This window comes from Tenrec ecaudatus, chromosome 12 (assembly GCF_050624435.1).
Source record: "Tenrec ecaudatus isolate mTenEca1 chromosome 12, mTenEca1.hap1, whole genome shotgun sequence".
Classification (NCBI taxonomy): domain Eukaryota; kingdom Metazoa; phylum Chordata; class Mammalia; order Afrosoricida; family Tenrecidae; genus Tenrec; species Tenrec ecaudatus.
The window spans coordinates 34,486,760-34,506,841 of NC_134541.1; the positions used below are offsets into that span (position 1 = coordinate 34,486,760).

The following is a 20,082-nucleotide window of genomic DNA, read 5'->3' on the forward strand; positions in this document are numbered from 1 at the left end:
AGAAAACATCCACAATTACTTTCCCTAATGACTTTGACTATTTAAAGTATACCAAATCTAAATGCAATGTAGAATCCTCAATTGGATCCTGGAGTAGAAAGAGGTGAGGTCATCAGTGGATAACCTTGGGAAATTAAAATAAAATCTGAATTTAATATAAGACACAAGTAAAATTTTGCTGAAAATAACTTCAAAATAGATGCAGCAGTCCATCCACAGAGAACCACCAGAGATTCGTGTCTGATTCAGAAGACATGGAATGAGGTCTATCACTGCTAATGTCAGATGGATCTTCGCTGCCAGCAAAGATGCTTACTTGTATCTTATTGACTATGCAAAGGCACTCAACTGAGTGATTCTTAACAAATTATGAATAGCATTATGAAGAATGAGCTTTCTAGAACACTTAATCGTGCTGATGCAGAACCAAGAGGCAGTCATTCAAACAGAGCAAGGCCACAAACACTGTGTGGCTTACAGTCAGGAAAGGCATGTGTCAAGGTCATAGCCCTTCGCTGTACTTACTCAGTTTGCACTAGGAGCAAAGATCTGAGATGCTGAACTACATGACGAAGAGTGTGGCCTCAGGATCAGAAGAAGACTGACTCACTGACAAGCTTTGCTATGCAGATGACACGGGCTGGCTAGCTGAGAGTAAAATGGACTGGGAGCATTTACTGATGAAGGTCAAAGAATACAATCTTCCGTATAAATTACACCTCAATATAAAAAGAAGAAAAATTCCCACAACCGGACCAGTAAGCAACGAGGGGATAAATAACAATTGCACGTGGTGTCACTGAGAGTGGGAACCAATTCGAAGGCACCTAACAACAACAAACTAACCCAAACATTCAACTGCTGACGGATAGTGACCCCATGGGTTTCCAAGACTGTAACTATTTTTAAAAGTCATTTTATTGGGGCTCTTACAGCTCTTCTAACAATCTTTACATCAAGTCCATCAAGCACACTTGTACTTATGTTGCCATCATCATTTGACTGTAACTTTTGAGAAGTAGAAAGCCCGGTCTTTCTCTGAGGAGCTGCTGGTGGTTTTGAACTGCCTAACACGTGGCTCACAGCCCAACTTGAAACCATACCACCACCAGGGCTCCTTATAACAAACGAAGGTCCTGTACCAATATTAATTTCTTAGTTTTGCTAAATGCAACATGGTTGTAGTATGATGTTAACATCACAAGAAGATGAGTGAAAGGTGGGAATCCAGGGTGGATGATACTTTCAGGACCAAGAGTGTGAGGGGCGATGCTGGGAGAGTGGAGGGTGAGTGGGTTGGAAAGGGGGAAATGATTACAAGGACACACATGTGACCTCCGCCCTGGGAGATGGACGGCAGAGAAGGGGGGGAAGGGAGACTCCGGATAGGGCAAGATATGACAAAATAACAACGTATAAATTACCAAGGGCACATGAGGGAGGGGGAAGCGGGGAGGGAGGGGAAAAAAAAAGAGGACCTGATGCAAAGGGCTTAAGTGGAGAGCAAATGCTTTGAGAATGATTGGGGCAGGGAATGTGCGGATGTGCTTTATACAATTGATGTATGTATATGTATGGATTGTGATAAGAGTTGTGTGAGCCCCTAATAAAATGTTTAAAAAAAAAAGATGAGTGAAAGGTATAGAGAAACACTAGGTACCAGATTGATACCTTTTAGATAAATCAAAAAGTTTTTCAAATTAAGAAGGAATGCTTAATTAACTGCCCTATCCTCTAGCTAGGACTTAAGGCACATAAAATGCTTTTAAAAACATCCAACTTGCATCACTTCTTGGCCTTTTGGCTAAGATCAAATGTAAAAAATCCAACTTGCAAACACTGCTCCCCACCTGAGGTAGTTATTTATTGTGCCAACCTGGCCAATAACACATGTGGGGCTATTTGAAGGGCGGAGGGATAAATGGCACGGTGAGCCTCGCCTTTCTAGTTCTCGGGTCTCTTGCTTTCTGATGGTCGGACTAGGGTGCAGCTGCCTTAGTCAGTTCCCTGTTTCAGCTGGCAAGTCTCACTCACGGCAAGACATCCCTGAGGAGAAGCCACATGGACCTACCTCGATGCAGCCCTGGATGCTGGAGCAGCCGTGTGGAGACCCCTGCCAGCGCTGAGATGTTTCATGTTCACTGATTTGGCTTTCCTCCTGCAGTCGGCATCATAGTATGTGTTTTGTGAGATGGAGGAGGACTTTGTGGATTGGTGTTGGACATATGGGTTAATGGGTAAATGTTGGACTTGTGGGCTTGGGCAGCACTGGGTTGGGTTGTTTTCTTGATGTGCACTTACCCTTTATATAAAACTCTCTCTTATACATGAGTTTCTGTGGATTTGTTTCTCTAAGTACTCAGATTAACACACCACCCTCTTTTGTTTAAAGTCTTTACAACCACTTATGCCATGTGACTATGGGCATCTGCATCTCATTTGCTTCCCCGTTCTAAGGGGTAGAACATTACAGAAGAACCCAAGAGCTAGAACACATTGTCGGGACATTATGCAATATTAATAAGACAATACTCACTGCATTCATAGCCCCTATTAGTCTGTCATCCAGACTTCAGTGGAAAGGAAGAGACCGAGGCCTCCACCCCTGGGCCGGAAGTAAAAGCCATAAAAGCCTACGGAAACCTTTTCTGCTTCTACAGGTGCCATAAAACCTCCCTGGCCATCTTCTAAGCAAGCAACTTCATATTTTCAGAAATGCAAGGGCTCCCGGTCTTGCTTTAGATTTTACGTTCTCTTATGACAGGGAACATTTATATTACAACAGCAGTTATTACATCTCAGATCTGCAAACCTGACAGGGAACCATGAGGATTGTGAAACGGGCAATATGTATGACCTGAAGTGAGAACTTACCCTGAGAGGCTTCAATAAAGAACACATCTATCATGAGCCACCTTCTCACCACCCAGCTCACAACTATGGCCATTCATTTTCTGACCATCCATGACATTGAACACAGGCCACAGGTTGACCTGTAATGACTATTAACACAATAAAACAATAGTGCCATTGTTTTGCATAATCCAAACCAAACCCACTGTGTCCAAGGGATTCTCACTCATCACAGCGTTCCCCTATACAGTTCCTGAGGCTGTAAACCTTCATGAGAACAAAGAGCCTCATCTTTCTCACTTGAAGCAGCTAGAATGTTTGAACCTCTGATCTTGCGTTTAGCAGTCCAACACCTACCCGATGGCACCATTGGGGTTTCCTTGTGCTTCATGATAGCTAAGTGCAATAGCAGTTTGTACTCAGTGTATGCTGATTATGTGCTATACAAGGATCTAAGCACCAGAGGAAAGCAATGTGGAAAACGGCATTAAAATGTGGTCCCTTGTCCTTTGGTTAGTTCCAAGGGGTGATAAAAGAGATTTTTCCTAGGAGTCTTTGACAGTATAGAGAGGCCCCAACACAAGAACTCTTTAACCAGCCTAACATGCTTTAAGCACATTTTCTAGTGGTTCTTAACAAAGGGTGCATGTGTGAAACTACCTGTATCCTGCCCTGACACCTATCTTGACAGTTTGGCTGGATACAGAATTCTGGGCAGGAACACATTGTCTTTTAGAAGCTTCCAATCCTGAAGGAATCGTATTATTCCTGACCCTATCCACACGACTTGAAAATGTTCTTTTGTCTTTGGTATATGCAAGAAGTTCACCTTGGCATCAATGTGTTCACCTTGGCATCAATGTATTTTTTGATTAATTGTGATAGATCCTTGGCAAGTCCTTTTAATCTGGAAACTTGTGTCCTTTGGTTCCGTGAATGTTATTGTTATCACTTTCTTGGATGCCCTCTGCATGCTAACATGAGATAACCATCCACTATCCTAGACACCTATAAACCTCTGGGCCACTTGATTAGCTTCTGGATTACTACTGCATTTGCTATTATTCAAACCCAAACAAAATTCACTGTCATCAAGTCGATGCTGACTCATGGCAACCTTATAGGGCAGGGCAGAACTGCCCCTGTGAGTTTCTGAGACTTAACTCTTCATGGGAGCAGAAAGCCCCATCTTTCTTCTGTGGAGTGGTTGGTGGTTTTGAATTGCTGACCCTGAAGTTAGCAGCCAACGTGTAACCACTCTGCCACCAGAGCTTCTCTGCTATTGCTACTCCGTACCCTAATTCACACTGATGTCAATCAGCACCGAGATAATCCTTCCACTCTCCTGACCCCTCAGTTCCTTGATCCCCTTCCAAAGGTGTGGTCCTTAACTATACCTCTGCACTCCCTGGAATAGTGCCCACATCCATCAGCTGAACACGGCAGGCGGAAAAGCATACGACTATGCTAAGTTTGACTGTAAATTTATACTCATAGGCATCAAATGAGCCCTTGGTGAGATAGGGCAATACCACTACATTTCCTTATCTTCATACTTGAAGACTATAGAAGTAATCAGAAGAAAATGTTTACATCCTCCCATTACTAAGCTATTAATCCAATGTGGGAAATGGAACCGGGATGAAAGCGTATGAGGACAAACTCTCAACATTCCTACGTTAAGAGTCTGGGAGCCTAAGGCTCCAGTGAAGGAAACCCTCATGCTCGTGAGTTGGAGATGCATCCCACTCACATTGTCCTAAGTAAACATTATTCCCCACAACGTCCCCCCATAATAATGCCAAATATAAAGTGCTATGTGCAAACACATGGTTGCTCACTATACTCTTGAGGGTCAACTGCTTGAAGGTCATCTGCCTGCCTGAAGGCTGTCTGCCATGTAGAGCAATCAGACCCTATGTCTGTCCCACTCTAAGTAGGGCCCACTCTCGTCCGATAAGGATCATAGAAGAGCTAAAAGACACCTAAGGTCACGCCAACTCAGATGACCAAGATTAGGCTGCTATCTTGGCTTTAAAGCCCTCCCATCTTGCTATGTTTGTGCCTTGCTGTCACATGTGTGCCTCCCTTACAACCCATTCCTATTGCGTGTACACCCCTAGCCCACCATCTCATGTTATGTGTGTACCTCTTGTACAACCCCTTCCTGTTACGTATGTGCTTACTGTGGCCTGTGTGTCCAAGATTGTGGAAACTCCTGAGATTACACCCCTCTCTCTCTGCTTGGACCTGGCTCCTTAAGTCATGAGAGGTGAGCCCTTGCATGCTTTCTCTTGCCTGATGTCTCTTTAATTTACCCCTCAATTACAGAACTGCCCCTTAGACCCATTTAGTTTTAGGGAAGCTGGTCCCCACAGTCAATTAGTGTTTGAGTTCATATGATCTGCCACAGATAAACTATCCATGCATCTATTTAATCTAAGTCAATACATTCACTTATGCTCTAAATCACACTTCCTCTCACCTACTCAAGGATTTTACTCCTCAAATTGTTCTTTTTCTCTCTGCCATCACTTTTTTACTTCCTACTGATTATAAACACACTATTATATCTACTCTTTTTAAAAAGTAAACAAACATCAATGTAGCTGATGGACATTGGGCCTCTACTCAAGTACTCCCTCAATGCAAGGACACTTTGTCCTTTTAAAACTGGCATTCCATGATGCTCATCTTCCTTACATGATCATTGAAGACAAAGCATAAGCAAATGTGGTGAAGAAAGCTAGTGGTGCCTGGCTATCAAAAGATATAGCATCTGGGGTCTTAAAGGCTTGAAGGTAAACAAGCGGCCATCTAGCTCAGAAGCCACAAAGTCCACATGGAAGAAGCACACCAGCCTGTGTGATCCCAAGGTGTCTATGGGATTAGGTATCAGGCATCAAAGAACAAAAAATCCTATCATTGTGAATAAGGGGGAGTGCAGAGTGGAGACCCAGGGCCCATCTGTAGGCAACTGGACATCCCTTTACAGAAGGGTCATGGGGATGAGTCGAGCCAGTCAGGATGCAGTAGAACACTGATGAAACATACAACTGTCCTCTAGTCCTTTAATGCTACCTACCCTACACTATCATGATCCCAATTCTACCTGACAAATCCAGCTGGACCAGAGGATGTGCACTGGTACAGATAACAACTAAAAACACAAGGAATCCAGGACAGATAAACTCTTCAGGACCAATAATGAGAGTAGCGATACCAGGAGGGTAAAGGGAAGGTGGGGTAGAAAGGGGAAACTGATAATAAGGATCTACATATAACCCCCCTCCCTGGGGGATGAACAACAGAAAAGTGGGTGAAGGGAGATGCTGGACAGTGAAAGACATGACAAAATAATAATAATTGATAAATTATCAACGGTTCGTGTGGAGGGGGAAGGAGAGAGGGAAAAAATGAGGAACTGATATTAAGGGCTCAAGTAGAAGGAAAATATTTTGAGAATGATGATGGCAGTAGTTGTGCAGATGTGCTTGACACAATGTATGGATGTATGGATTGTGATAAGAGTTGTACGAGCCCCCAATAAAATGATTTTTAAAAGAAAAATAAATAAAAAGTAAACAAACAAAAACAGTAAGAGTTCTTTTGCCCCTTCCAGCAATAGTCCCATTACTGCTTGAAATAATGCACCATCTTTGAAAGCTGCATCTGTACTCAGTCTTCCATTCTGCTCCCATTTTCTTTTCGAATGTCCTCAAACTGCCTTCATCAAGGTCACAGAGTGATCTCCACATTATCCAATTGAAGGCACCTGCTCTCTACTGATGACGGGCCACAGCACTATCCCCATTTCACAGAACCACAGTAAAAACATCTATCCGGTTACTTTACACATTAATAACTTACATTTGGCAGAAACAATCTCTGAGGTGAGAAGCTAGAGCAACCCTGGCTGTGATGGTGAAAGTTATGTTTTGAATTAGCTGGGCCATACCATTGGCTTGGAAGTTATGTAATGAGAGAGCCATCCTTGATTTTATAATCTGATGTGGTCATCCTACAATTTCATATGACACTGATTTCTGCATAACACTTTGGTTTTTGAAACACAGCCTTTCTGATTAAGTGAGCAGTGAGTGAATTTTATTATTAGACCTCATCAGTCTATTAATAATATTTTATTATTTGGATTTCCATGGCTATCCTTAGAGGTGTCATGTCTTCGTCTGAAGGAGCCACTTTCCTTAACATTCATTAGGGAGACAAAAAGCAAAACCACAATGAAGACACTCCTACTAGAAAACTGGAAAGTAACAGGTCTTAGGGGATGTGGAGAAAATGGAACCCTCGATCATTGCTGGTGGGAATGTAAAATCGTACCACCACCGTGTAGACAGTTTGCCAGGCCCTCAAAAAATTAAACACAGAATTATTATACGACTCAGCAATTCCACTCCCAAGTATGAGGAACTCACACAAATACTTTTAAACAATGTTTATTGTAGCATTATGCACAATAGCCAAGGTTTCCGAAAACAATCCAAATGTTCACCAGCAAATGAATGGGTATTCAAAATGCACTCTATGCATAGAATGGAGTATTCAGCCATAAAGACAAATGAATTTCTGATACACATTAAGACAAAGATGAACCTTGAGAACATTATGCTAAGCAAAATATGTCAGACTCAAAAGGACAAATATTGCTATTATTCCACTTATATGGAATATCTAGAGCAGGAAGTACACAGAAACAACATTTATCAGGAGAGTGATATCCACTCACTGGCAGTAAGTCAATTCCAACTCACCCGTGACCTTATAGGGCAGGGGAGAATGCCCCTGTGGGCTTGAGACTGTAACTATGGAAGTAGAAAGCCTCCTCCTTCTCAGAGAGGTTGGTGATTGCGAATTGCTGACCTTGTAACTAGCAGCCTAATCACCAGGCTCCTGTGCATGATTCTAGGGGACTTAAAAAAATTTGGGAGGAGGGGGGAGAGAAAATGTTCTGAAACTGACTGTGGGAATGATTGTACAATTGTTCATAATATGACTGAACTACTGAATTGTGGGATATGTGACTTAAGTGCCAATAAACTGTTAAAAATTTTGTGGAAAAATTAGATTTAAAAAATCCTTTTTGAAGCCCTCTCACATATATTTTACTACAATTAAAGACAAATTAACAGTGAACATATTGATGGCACTATGAATTGAACTGTGTCCCCTCCCCCAAGTAAGTTTTGTAGATCAGGACATCTATGCCTAAGGTTATAACCCCATTTTGGAATGGGTTGTCTTTGGCATATTAAGCAAGACAGGGTATGTCCCAAGTCAATCTCTCTTTTTAAAATCATTTTATTGGGGGCTCTTCCGGCTCTTACAACATCCCATACATCAATTGTATCAAGCATATTTGTACATATGTTGCCAACATCATTTCCAAAACATTTTCTACTTAAGCCCTTGGTATAAGCTCCCCTTTTTTACCCTTCCCTCCCCCTCCCCCCCGTGTATTCTTGGTCACATATATATTGTTTTATTCGTATCTTATACTGTCCATTGTCTCCCTTCACCCACATTTCTATTTGCTCCCCTGGGGGGCGTGTTATATATCCAATCTTGGGATGGGTTTCCCCTTTCTCTTTTCAGATATACAAAGAGATTACACAAGTTTAAGTGGAAAAGCAGGGATGGGAGAGAGATGCCAGTCACATTAAGATCATGTAGGAGCAGAAATTCAAAGACAGAAGGCTCTTCTTCCAGAGTCAAAAGAGGAAGAAAGTCTTCCCCTAAAGCTGATGCTCACAATTTGGACTTCTGGCCTCCTACACTGTGAGAAAATAAATCTGTTTGTAAAGAGCCACCCATCTGTGGTATTACTGCTGTACCAATACTAGGTAAGTGAGGCGGAGTTTGGAATTGGGAGTGGGTGCTGCTCTGACAAATACCTACAATTTGGAAATGGCTTTGGAAAGGCGTAAAGGGCAGAAGCGGGGAGAGGTTTGAGGTACCTAATAGTAAAAGCCATCCACAGAGCCCTGGGGGTGCTGTTGAATGAACTGTTAACCAGAAGGTTGGTAGTTCAAACCCACCAACCGGTTCCACTGGAAAAAGATGAGGCTATCTGCTCCCGTAGATTTACAGACTCAGAAAGCCTATACAGGGTTTCTATAAGTGAGTTTTTAAATAGTAAAAGCCTAGATTGCCTTGAAGAGACTGCAGAATTATGAATACCAAAGGTAATTAAAGTGAAAGATCAGTAGGAAGAGAGGAGCCATAGAACAAGTCTCTCAACATCTTAGATATCACACAAGGTACTAGCAACATTCTGAAATGTGGACATCAAACGTGCTATGATGAACATGTGATTGGACAAGGTAGGAAAGGCAATGCATTTTATGCAGTGGCAAAGAACTTTTAAAAAAGCTGAATTATATCCAAATGTTTGATGGAAGGCAGAGCTGTGCGTGATGGACCTGGGTGTCTCTAAGGAGATTCCTAAGCTAGAGCTCACAGGGGCTGCATGGTTTCTCCCTGCCACCAACAGTACCATGCAAGAGGAATGTGAAAGACTTAAAAATGAACTGTGTAAAATGAAAACAGGACTTGAAATATTTAGAATTTTCTGTTGTACAAATCAAAGACATGTGTCTTAGAATGTTCACAAGATGTGACTATGCAATATTCCATTACAGTGATTTAAGTCAGTGACTGATGGAGTTAACCAATTACCACAGCAGAAGCCCCATCAGCTTAGACTAAAGGGGACAAAGAATGAAGGGAAAGCAAATTCAACGTTATCTGCTTCTTGGAATTCCATAGGCAGGGAACAGGTCAAAAGGGCTACCTTTTCTGTCCTCCCAGAAAAAAATGTATGTGCAGTGTTTCATAAGAAATGTTATTTTCAAAAATAAACATATCCCTGTAGCTAAAAAACCAAAAGCGCTTTCCATAACCCTGTTTATATGCAGCAACATCATCACAAAGCTAACACTCCATGGTCATTTCCTTTTTGAACCTTTTAATGACTGCTCATTTACGACGACACTTCAATTCACATGGCTTTCATTTATGAGCACACGCTGGTTTAAATTGTGATGTTTTTTATAGTAGTCAATTAGGTAAAAAATTGTTTTTAACACTAAAACATTACTTAGGCTTCTGTACGGGCTGCTACTAGATGAGGTCCTTGGGCGTCGGGGTGGTATGATGCCATAAGCTACCACAGTGGCAATGCCTGGTGGGGCCACTGCCTCCCAGGTTTCAGAGTCCGCTCTTTCCCAGTGTGGTTCCAGAGTGCGAATGGCTGTCCTTAAGGTGGAGAGAAACAAGCCGAGGGGAAAGACTGCCATCTGCTACGGGCAGTCTAGGCAGAAGGGTGGGTCACGATTCAGATGGGCTAGAAGAATGGGGCAGTCCACAGCCAGGGGAGCAGAGTTGCTGTTCCAGTGGGTCTGGATGGCATGTCTGAAGCCCGAGGCTGAGGGACCTCTACCCAGAACCAGAGTGTAGCCAACACTTCAATCTGGAGGGTGGGGTAGTCCAGATGGTCCCAAAGAACAGAAGACTGTTTTAAACACCGAGCCCTAATGTAAACATTTCTGACTTTGGGACTTGGTTGTGTTAGGTAGCAGAATAGGGCGAAAGGGGGTTGCCCCTCCCCATGCCTGCACCAGGCCCCCTAGAGGTTGGAAGAGAATCAGGGGAGCCTTAGCCAACCATAAAGACTTTAACTGGGCATGCTCCAATTCAGCCAGGTGGGCGGTATACCTGGGGGGCCCAAAGTAGGTCCAGGTGGTCTTAATTCAGCCAATGGGGTCAACCAATACCTTCAACCATGCCTCCCCAGTCTGAAGTTTAAATACCTTAAGGCTGGACAGCCACCCTTCACACCCCCACCCTTCACACCCCACGCTTCCCGAAAGAGCGTGGACTCTTTTGAGACGGTAAAACCTGAAACTTCTGTCCTTTATCAAAACCTACTTCGATCACAAACCAGGCTTTGGCGGCATCAATCCTTTCTTGTGCGAAGCCAAGATCCGTGGTATTTCCCACACGTGAAATCTACCAGTTGGGTCTGATAATTGCCCCTTCTTTCCCCTTCACTACTCCCGTTTGTACGGGACTCTCTAGCTTGTTCCTGCCCCACCACTGTTCTTTGAAAACTGACACTTCCATCCAGATTTCACAGGTTCACAGATGAAAATGGACTTTACCCATCGAAAATACACTTGAAGTCTCATGCACACTTGAGATGATTTCAAACGATGAGATTTTGGACTTGGGTTGAAGAGCGGCTTCTGTGATAATGTGATGGGGTGAATGGCTAGCATGTAGGAAAAACAAAAATTTGTGGGGTCAAAGGATGGAGTGGTGTGGGTTGAACTGTGTCCCTCAAAAATGTGTTCTAAATCCTAACCTCTAAACCTGTGGTTATAATCCCATTTGGGACTGATTTGTCTTTGTGGCAATGAGACAGGCTACAAAACCAGAACCCCATTCCGAGCCATGAAGGTTACTCTGACTCACAGTGGCCTTGTGAGACAGGGTAGAGGTGTACTGGTGAGTTCCCAAGACTGAGATGGCAAACTGCTGCCCTTTTGCTTAGCAGCCCAACATGTAATCACTACGCAGACAGGGTTCTTATGAGACAGGTTAGTACAGGGTTTATATCTTCAGTCAATTTCTTTTCAGATGTAAACAGAGATTAAACAAGCAAATAAAGGGGGCTGGTGGGGTGGGGGAAAGGGGGGCACGGGGTGAGCAATGACTAAAAGCCACAGAGAGATCACCCAGGGGCACAAGCATGGAGATAGGGACGTTCTCTTCTAGAGCCAGCCAAGGGAGAAAGCCTTCCCTGGGCGAGGGAGCTCCAGATTTGGACTTTTAGCCTCAACTCTGAGAAACTTTATTTCTGTTTGTTAAAGTCCACCCATTTGTGGTATTTGTTACAGGATCACTAGCTAAACAAGTGGTATCTCTAGCCCCACCTTCTCTCCTGAATTCTAAACAACTAGATCCAGATGCAGTATCTCCATTTAGATAGCTATACAAAAACCCAAACTCACTGCTATCAAGCCAGAGCTCTACAGGACAGGGTAGAACTTTCCCCGTGGGTTTCCAAGACCTAATTATTTTTTAAAAATCATTTTATTAGGGGCTCATACAACTCTTTATCATAATCCATACATACATCAATAGTGTAAAGCGCATTTGTACATTCATTGCCCTCATCATTCTCAAAACATCCGCTCTCCACCCAAGCCCCTGGCATCAGCTCATTTTTCCCCTCCCTCCTCCCCACACCCTCATGCACCCTTGATAATTTACAAATTATTATTTTGTCATATCTTGCACTGTCCGACGTCTCCCTTCACCCACTTAGACCATAATTCTTTACAGATTTAGAAGGTCTCATCTTTTTCCTGTGAAGTGGCTGATAGTTTCCAACTGCTGGCCTTGTGTTTAACAGCCCAATGCACAACCTCCTAGAGCTCGCTACTAGACAAAATGAACAAGGCCCAAGTGGAACTTTTGATTCTCCTCTCCCACCCACTCTTTTACTGCTCCCATCAACTGTACATACGAAGCCCATTTCCCAACAGGTGAGGACAAAGCCAACAATACCTCCTTGGCATTTTTATTCTTCCAGCGCTATTTCTTCCTCAGCACTTGTCTCTCTATCATTCTGTATTAAGATTTTTACTCTTTTTGTCACTTACCAATTTATACAAGAGTTCCTTCAAGGCCATATTTTTTTTGAATCCACAGCACCTACCACAAGGTACCAGGTGTCTTTTAAAAGTTTGTGGGAAGGGAGGGAGGGGAAAAAAAAAAAAGAGGACCTGAAGCAGAGGGCTTAAGTGGAGAGCAAATGCTTTGAGAGTGATTAGGGCAAAGAATGTAGGGATGTGCTTTATACAATTGATGTATGTATATGTGTGGATTGTGATAAGAGTTGTATGAGCCCCTAATAAAATATAAAAAAAGAAAGGAAAAAAATGATTAGGGCAAAGAATGTACAGATGTGCTTTATACAATTGATGTATGTATGTGTATGGATTGTGATAAGAGTTGTATGCGCCCCTAATAAAATGTTTAAAAAAAAGTTTGTGGGAAAATGGAATTAAAAGATACTGGTTCATTTGTATAAAGAGGCAGCCCCACCCCTCACTGCCATGACGTCCTTCCCACTCATAATGACCCTATATAGGGTTTCTGTGACTATAAATCTTTATAGGAGCAGACAGCTTCATCTTTCTCTTACAGAGCAGCTGGTGGGTTTGAACCATCAACTTTGTGGTTAGAAGTCCTGACAGTGTCACCAGAGGGCCTATATAAAGAGACAATAACATTTCAACTGTTAAGCAAGTTCCAAGGGAACTGGATGGATCCTGTATAGAAAATTATTTTCAAAAAGGAAAGTAGACTTCAGCTAGGTGTTCAATGGTTACTTAGTACTAATCAAGACAGGCTGGGTTATACCTTGGTCGTAACTTCAAACTCCCAGATCCTTGACACAACAAAGGTTTATTTCTTGTTTACTTCAAACAGATGTTAAGGGCTTCAAAAAGTTTGTGGGAAAATGCCATTATCTTTTAATTCCATTTTTTTAATGAACTTTTTCTGTAGCCCCCCTCCCCCCCAAAAAAGGTACCTTGGAACTCATCATAGGTCTCATGAGGGTCACTGGAGCAGCCATCCTCTGGAGCACTGATGGCAGAGGGGAAAGAATGGCAAATCGTATACCAGAAGCTTGGACCACGAAGAGGTACCATATACACTTGTGTTTAAGCCGAGTTCTGCAGCACATTTTTAATGCCATTTTTGTGGTAAAATTTAGGTACCTCAGCTGATATTCGGGTCGGCTTATACCCGAGTATATACGGTAGGTATCACTACTATTCTCACATTTCACTGGCCAAGAGCCACTCACAGGGCTATACTCTAACTTCAAGGTGCAAACAAGTGCAATTCTACCACACGCCCAAGGGCAGGAACAAACTACCCTAACGTGAAAAGGAAGGTCCGAGTTCTGAGCAACAGCACTGCCCATCTATGACAATCTCCATTCCCCATGTACGAAAATTAGCTCCACTGCGAAGTCCTACCTCTGGGTCTTCAGGAATGCAACCTCACCAGTTAGGCCTGCCTCTTTCATCACCCACAGAAGGAGAGAGAAGAGAACACAGCAAAGCCGCCAAATATGGGTGAGGGAAAGTCCTGAGCCCAAGGCTGCTTGAAAGTTCAATGTCACCAGCAAGGGAAAGGTTGGAAAAGAACAGCTAAGAAACGTATGCTATGTAGAAATGGTACTCTGCCAATTTTTCTTTCAAAAGCACGTAACAGCCAGACCTGGGAGTTGCTTGCACTACTACCTCTCATCCGATGTCTAAGTTTCACTCACACTACTCGATAGACATATGATCAGTAATGTCAGCCAACATTCTCCTTTTTTGACATAAAAAGACTACCCAAAGCAACAACAACAAAAGCACGCTACTAAAACAAGGAGCCCTGGTGGCAGAGCGGGTTGCCCTCTTAGGCCACCACCCACAAGGTCAGGAGCTTCGAGTGACCAGTTGTTCCTCAGGGGAAAGATGAGAGCAGGTCTACCCTGCACTTTAGGGCCTCGATGAGTGGGGACGGACTCAATGGCAGCGAATTGTTTTCTTTCTTTTTTTGAAAAATAAAACAAGGCGGGGGAAACACCACCCGTGTTATCAAAGCTGAGGCTGACTCCTGGTGGCCCCATGGGCTACAGTCAGAACCATGCATACGGTTTTCTTGGCTGGAATCTTTACTAGGCTTTTCTTCTGTGACACCTCATGGCAGGTTCAAATTACCGGACCGTAAGGTGTTCACTGTAAACTGTGCCACCCGGGACCTTAAAGACAATGAAAGTAGCGATTACTTTAGATACATATGATTGTCTTAAAGCGAATCTTTCTCTAAAAGCTGCAAAGACTGGCTGAAAGAGAGTTGTCTCAAGAGTCTGAAACTCGAGGTGGTCTGTGATGACCTCAGGTTTACACAGAGCCTAGATTTCACGTATGCATTCCCCCGTGCTAAAGTCCCTCTGTAGTTCCTAGACAAAGGTCAAATATTTTCTAACTGCAAAACTGGAGTCTGTCTGCCAGAAACAGGGACTGGAGAGACCTGGCTGCACACTTTGAACTGTGACGCGCCCCTCCCCCTGGCATACTCTTGAAAGGCCCAGCAGCAATTCAAACACCTTCACCTGCCAACTAAGCAAATGAACCTATAACCACTGTGGTGAAGTTGATGAAGATGCAAATCAGGACTCATACATGCTTGGTTTCCTCTGTATCCAGTCTGACCACTCTCATCCCCGTCCCCATCCAACAAATGTGTATGAATGGAGGGTGTGTTCTATGACTTAAGAGAGCGAAAAGGTTTTAAGATTTAGCTCTTGGTTTCTAAAAAGCGGATTGGCGACTAAAATGTTAAAGCACAGTGCCTTAAACATCTTAAGAATGAATATAAGAAAAGCTGTCCTAACATGTAAATTGACAATCTCCTTTCAAGGAAAGAGTACCAGATTTGCCTAACTGGCTAGAATTAAAAGAGCCTCTTTGGGGCTAATGACAGTTGACTACGCCAAAGCTCATTTCTTTCTTGTTCTTTCTCCCTCCTCCTCTCAACTCCTTCTGCTGCAGCCCCTCCTACATTCCAGCCTCCACATCCTGCTGTGGGCCACACACCACTTTCAATCACTAACAATGCCCAGACTATCAAGGTCAGGCCCAAAGGGCATAGGGAGTGGAAATCAGAAACGTTATCTTCCTACCATGAGATAACAAGACCCAAAGGGGCTGGGGTGAGGGGTGGGGGGGTGGGAGTGTTGGTGGCAACGGCGAAGTGCTCCCTAGTATCTTACCCATTCTGAAGCCACCAGGTGCTCTGTGTCTAGGATCAGGCCACTACAGGGAATTCTACGCCTCAATCCCCTCTCCATGCAGTTGTTTTGTCTCCTGTGACCCGAAAGACCCCCACCTTCCAATAACTGAGCTGTCGCTATTATAAACTGGGGGTGGGGAAGGTGTCCCCAGGCAGTCAGGATCCCAGAGTTGGGGAGATACGCAATAGAGGAGCTGCTGTTAGTGTGATTGATTTTGGGGGGCCGAGGGGGGACGGGGAATTCTGGGAAGCTGCTGTCAAGGGGGAAAGCTCTCGAGAAGATCAGCAGTAGGGGTCTTTATTTATAGGAAAGCCCACTTCGGGTTTTATTCAGGGGATCTATTGTGTGTGTGTGTGGGGGGGGGTTCTCTAAAGGCAGCCTTTTCTGCGCGACACGGAAGGCGAGTGTAGGTAGGGTATCTGGGGAAGGTGCGTCGGGCCCGGGGAAAACTTCTGAGGGGTGAGGATGTCATGGTAGGGGGTCTCCACAAGGGAGTCATTAAGGGGTGGTCTGCAGAGAAGCCATTGTGGGCGTCTCTACGGAGGGCCCAGCTCCGGGAGAAAGTCCCCGAGAGCCGTTTCGGGGAGAAGGGCCCGCGAGGAAGCCATGTCGGACCACGCCCTGCGGCGGGAGGCGCCGCCCAAACCCGCTAGCCAGCACCCCCCTGCCGGGCAGCGCTCTGCGGCCGCGGCCCCCGCGTACCTGACGAAAGGCGAGCCGCGGTGGGAGCCGCCCGGGGGCCGCTTGCGAGGCGTCTCCAGCCGGTGCGGGGGGTAAATATCCATGGCGCCGGGCGGAGGAGGGGACCCGTGCCGCTGCTGGGGACCGATGTCCAGCCGGCGCCTCAGGCCCGCTTTGGCCGGGCGGGGTAGCGGGGCTCAGCCGGTGGGCGGGGGGCGCGGCACGCAGGGGGACGCAAGGGGGCGGAGCCGGGGCGGATCCAGGGGCGGGGCCGGGCGCGCGCAAGGAACGCTGGGGGGGGGCGTGGGGTCGGCGTGGGATGAGGGCGGCGGAACAACTGCGCCCTCTTGAAGCCGCGGACCCTCCAGGCGAGCAGAAGCGAGTCTGCAAAGTGGCCGCAGCCGTCCAGTTGCCCAGCCCTGCCCGGAGGTTCCGCCTGGTGGTGGTGGATACTCTGCAGCGCCCCTCCCCACCATGGATTCGGACGCACCCCTGGGCGTGGCCTCGCTCAGGCCCCGCCCCGCCCATCTGGTTTAGCTCTCCAGCTCCGCCTTAGGGTGTGAGCATCTCTCCGGTTCTAGCCCCATAACACTTGAATTTTGAATTTCCGGGGAAAAATTGTTTTTATTCTTTACTTTCATAGTTATCAATATATATAACAACCAAAATATATGAAAAATATAAAATGTGCAATGATTTTTAAAGGTAACCAAATTGTCACATGCATCCATGGATTTATAATAAATGTCATAATTAAATGTTACGCAAACGTCGCGCTCCGCGTTAGAGGGCTGGGCTGGCTTCGCTTCCGAGGTGGCCTCGCTGCAGTCTCTGCTAGCTGCTATTCAATGGCGCATCCTGTTTTCAAAAACCCAGTGGATTTCGGCGGCCCTCCGCTTAGCAGTGTGCACCCAGACCTACGCAGAGCATGAGCGTTTACAGGCCACGGGGTCCCAGAGGACCTCTGCCCACGTTAATTCCACCGAGCGTCAGCCTTAAAGTCTGCAGAAGGGAGAATACCTCCTTGATAGCGTCGCCAAGACCATTTGATGATTTTGCCCTGGGTCCTGTATTGATTTTGTCAAGATGTTTTACCATCTTCTGCCAAAAATATTTGCAAAAATAGTCCCAGCTATTTTTTCGCTAGGATTAAGAAATTGGGGTTTAAATCACTGAAATAGCAATGCTAACTGAAAACTCTTACCTCCAGGAATAAATCTGGACAGTTGCCTGCAGGTTTCTCTGAGGAAAGACCCAAAGAGACCATTGGAATTAAAAGTACCTCTTTTAAATATTTGGGAAAGGAAAAGATTGCTTTTGAGTTAAAATCCCAAGTCGTGATCAGGTAACCAGAGTTATTTAGAAATAACTTCAGGCGGTAAGCACACACTGAAAACGAGCTGCTCAGGGACAGCCTCACTCCACTGGCTCCCCTGCTGAAAACCAGCCAGTTAGCCACAGCTACATCCTGGTAACTATGCTTCCGAGAGTTAGTAAATCAACAACAGCGCTAAACTTCTGAAAACCAGCCAATGGGTGGCAGAACAAAGCCTCCGGACTACAGCCAATCAGCCAGTGCCTTAGTCCAGTGACCAGGCTTCTGAAGCTCAGCCTTCCTGTTGATGCATTCATTGCCCCAGTGGCCAAGGCATTTCCACGGAAATTCTGTCAATCAGCAGAATACTTCCTGTTGCTGAAGGACCATCAATTCCTGAAAGGGTTAAAACCTCCTGAGATACACTCTGGTTTTGTTCAGGGGCTGTCATTTCGAGAACAGTTCTGCTTTTTGCAGACTGCTGAGAAATTAATCTTTTTCTTTTTGCCTTAGATAGTGACTTAAATGTCATGCTAGTTCGTACGTTCACAACAATTTCAAATATTCAGTGCCACCTTAAGATTAGTTATGAGCTTAGATTTGTACATGAACCCAGTGAGTATCCAAGAGATTACCTAATTAAATCTTTCAACTCTATGATTATTACTTAAAAGCCAGTAAATCCAAAAACCCAATTCAGTGGTTGTGCGACTATCACGAGTTTTGGAAAATGTCTGTCGCCCCAACAGGAAACTCCATACCCACTAGCAGTCATTTCTCCCCAATCTGACTAGTCCTAGACTATCACTAATATTTCTTTCTTCACGAATTTGCCTATCCTATGGTCTTGGTGATTAGCATCCGTTTTGTAGTGTGTGGCAGTGTTTCATTCCTTTTGATTGGTAATAATGTTCTAGGATATGGATGTCCCATGTTTTAATCATCCTAGAATTAATTGCTTTGGGTTGTTTCCATTTTTACTATTAGGAATAATGCTGCTGTGAGCATTCATATACAAGTTTTTGTGTGGACATGTTTATATAGCAGGCGATGAGGTTCCTGAGTCATATGTCTATGTTACGCCGTTTAAGAAACCCCTTTTGGTTTTCATTTTGGCCTCTGATCATTGACTGTTCAATGTATTGCAAGTTTGCGACCTTTTAAATGATTGAGCTCCTGATTGATATCAATTGTGATTTGTATTTGTAGATGGACCCAAAGAGCACCCATGGGAGTATCCAATTAAATCTTTCCATTCTAGGATCACTACTTCCAAAGAAATAATCCAGGGGCTGTACAGCCATCCCGACCACCAAGTTTGGGGCATTTTTATCCCTGCAACACGACACTCAATGCCCTTTGGCCATTCTGGCTCCCATCACTGCAGTCTGAGACTACCACTCATCTTTCTGTTTGCATTTGCCTCTTCTAGCCGTTGATGGAAACGAAATAGGGCTATACTCTTGGGTGACTTGCATCCCTTTTGAAGTATGTGTCAGCATTTAATTTCTTTAGTTGTCAATACTATTGTATTCGGTAACTGTTCCATATATTATTTGTTCATTTATGAATTCATATGAGTTAGTACTAGATTTTACTTTTATGACTAATACTGCAATGAGCATTTTCATACAAATTTTTGTGTGGACGTATGTGTTTGGTTGTTGTTATAGATATGAAGGCATGGTATTTCTGAGACGTATGTCTTCGTTTAACCTTTGAGGAGCTGCCAGCCTCTTTTCCAAAACACCTACCCCGTTGTCCTTCCCTACCCTCATTGGATGATGGCTCCACTTGTTCGCATCCTCATCAAACTGCACACTTGTCCACGTGACTGCAGCCATCCCGCTGAGTGGGAAGTGGCAGCTCATGGTTGAGGTTTGCGTTTTCCTGATGCCTAATGATGTTGGGCATCATGTCAAGTTGTTTATTGCCCATTTTGTTCCATCCATTGTTTTTAAAATTTTACTTCTAGGCCTTTCTATATTCTCAATCAGGTATATAATTTGCAAACATTTCCCTCATTTTTGGGGCCTTCATCTGGAAAATGCATGCACTTCTCTCATTCTATGGGTTTTCATTTCTTCAGTGTCCTTTGAAGCACAAAAAGTTCAAATAAATTTTTGTTCGTAACTGGTGATTTATTGGTCATTTTGTGATCAGTACAAAGACTTTATAACCAACTTGTACACAAATTTTAAAATTAATCATCTTAAGAGATTATCAAATTATTATAACATTCCTTAGTTCAATCACATCAAGAAGTAATGTATAATTACTACCACAATCAGTTTCAATCCTTTTTATTTCTTCTTGATCTCCTTGATATCAGGTCCCCTTTATC

The 20,082-nt window shown here is 44.2% G+C and overlaps 1 protein-coding gene across 2 annotated transcripts in view; it reads right to left on the minus strand.

The window, feature by feature from the left end:
- DNAAF9 (dynein axonemal assembly factor 9) overlaps positions 1-16,630 on the minus strand; it is a 132,586-nt gene extending 115,956 nt beyond the window's left edge. For both annotated transcript variants that reach the window (XM_075563923.1, XM_075563922.1), the window contains exon 1: positions 16,445-16,630. In XM_075563923.1, coding sequence (XP_075420038.1) covers positions 16,445-16,527 — 83 coding nt within the window. In that variant the 5' untranslated portion in view covers positions 16,528-16,630. The remainder of the gene's footprint in view (positions 1-16,444) is intronic.
- Positions 16,631-20,082: the final 3,452 nt, after the last annotated feature.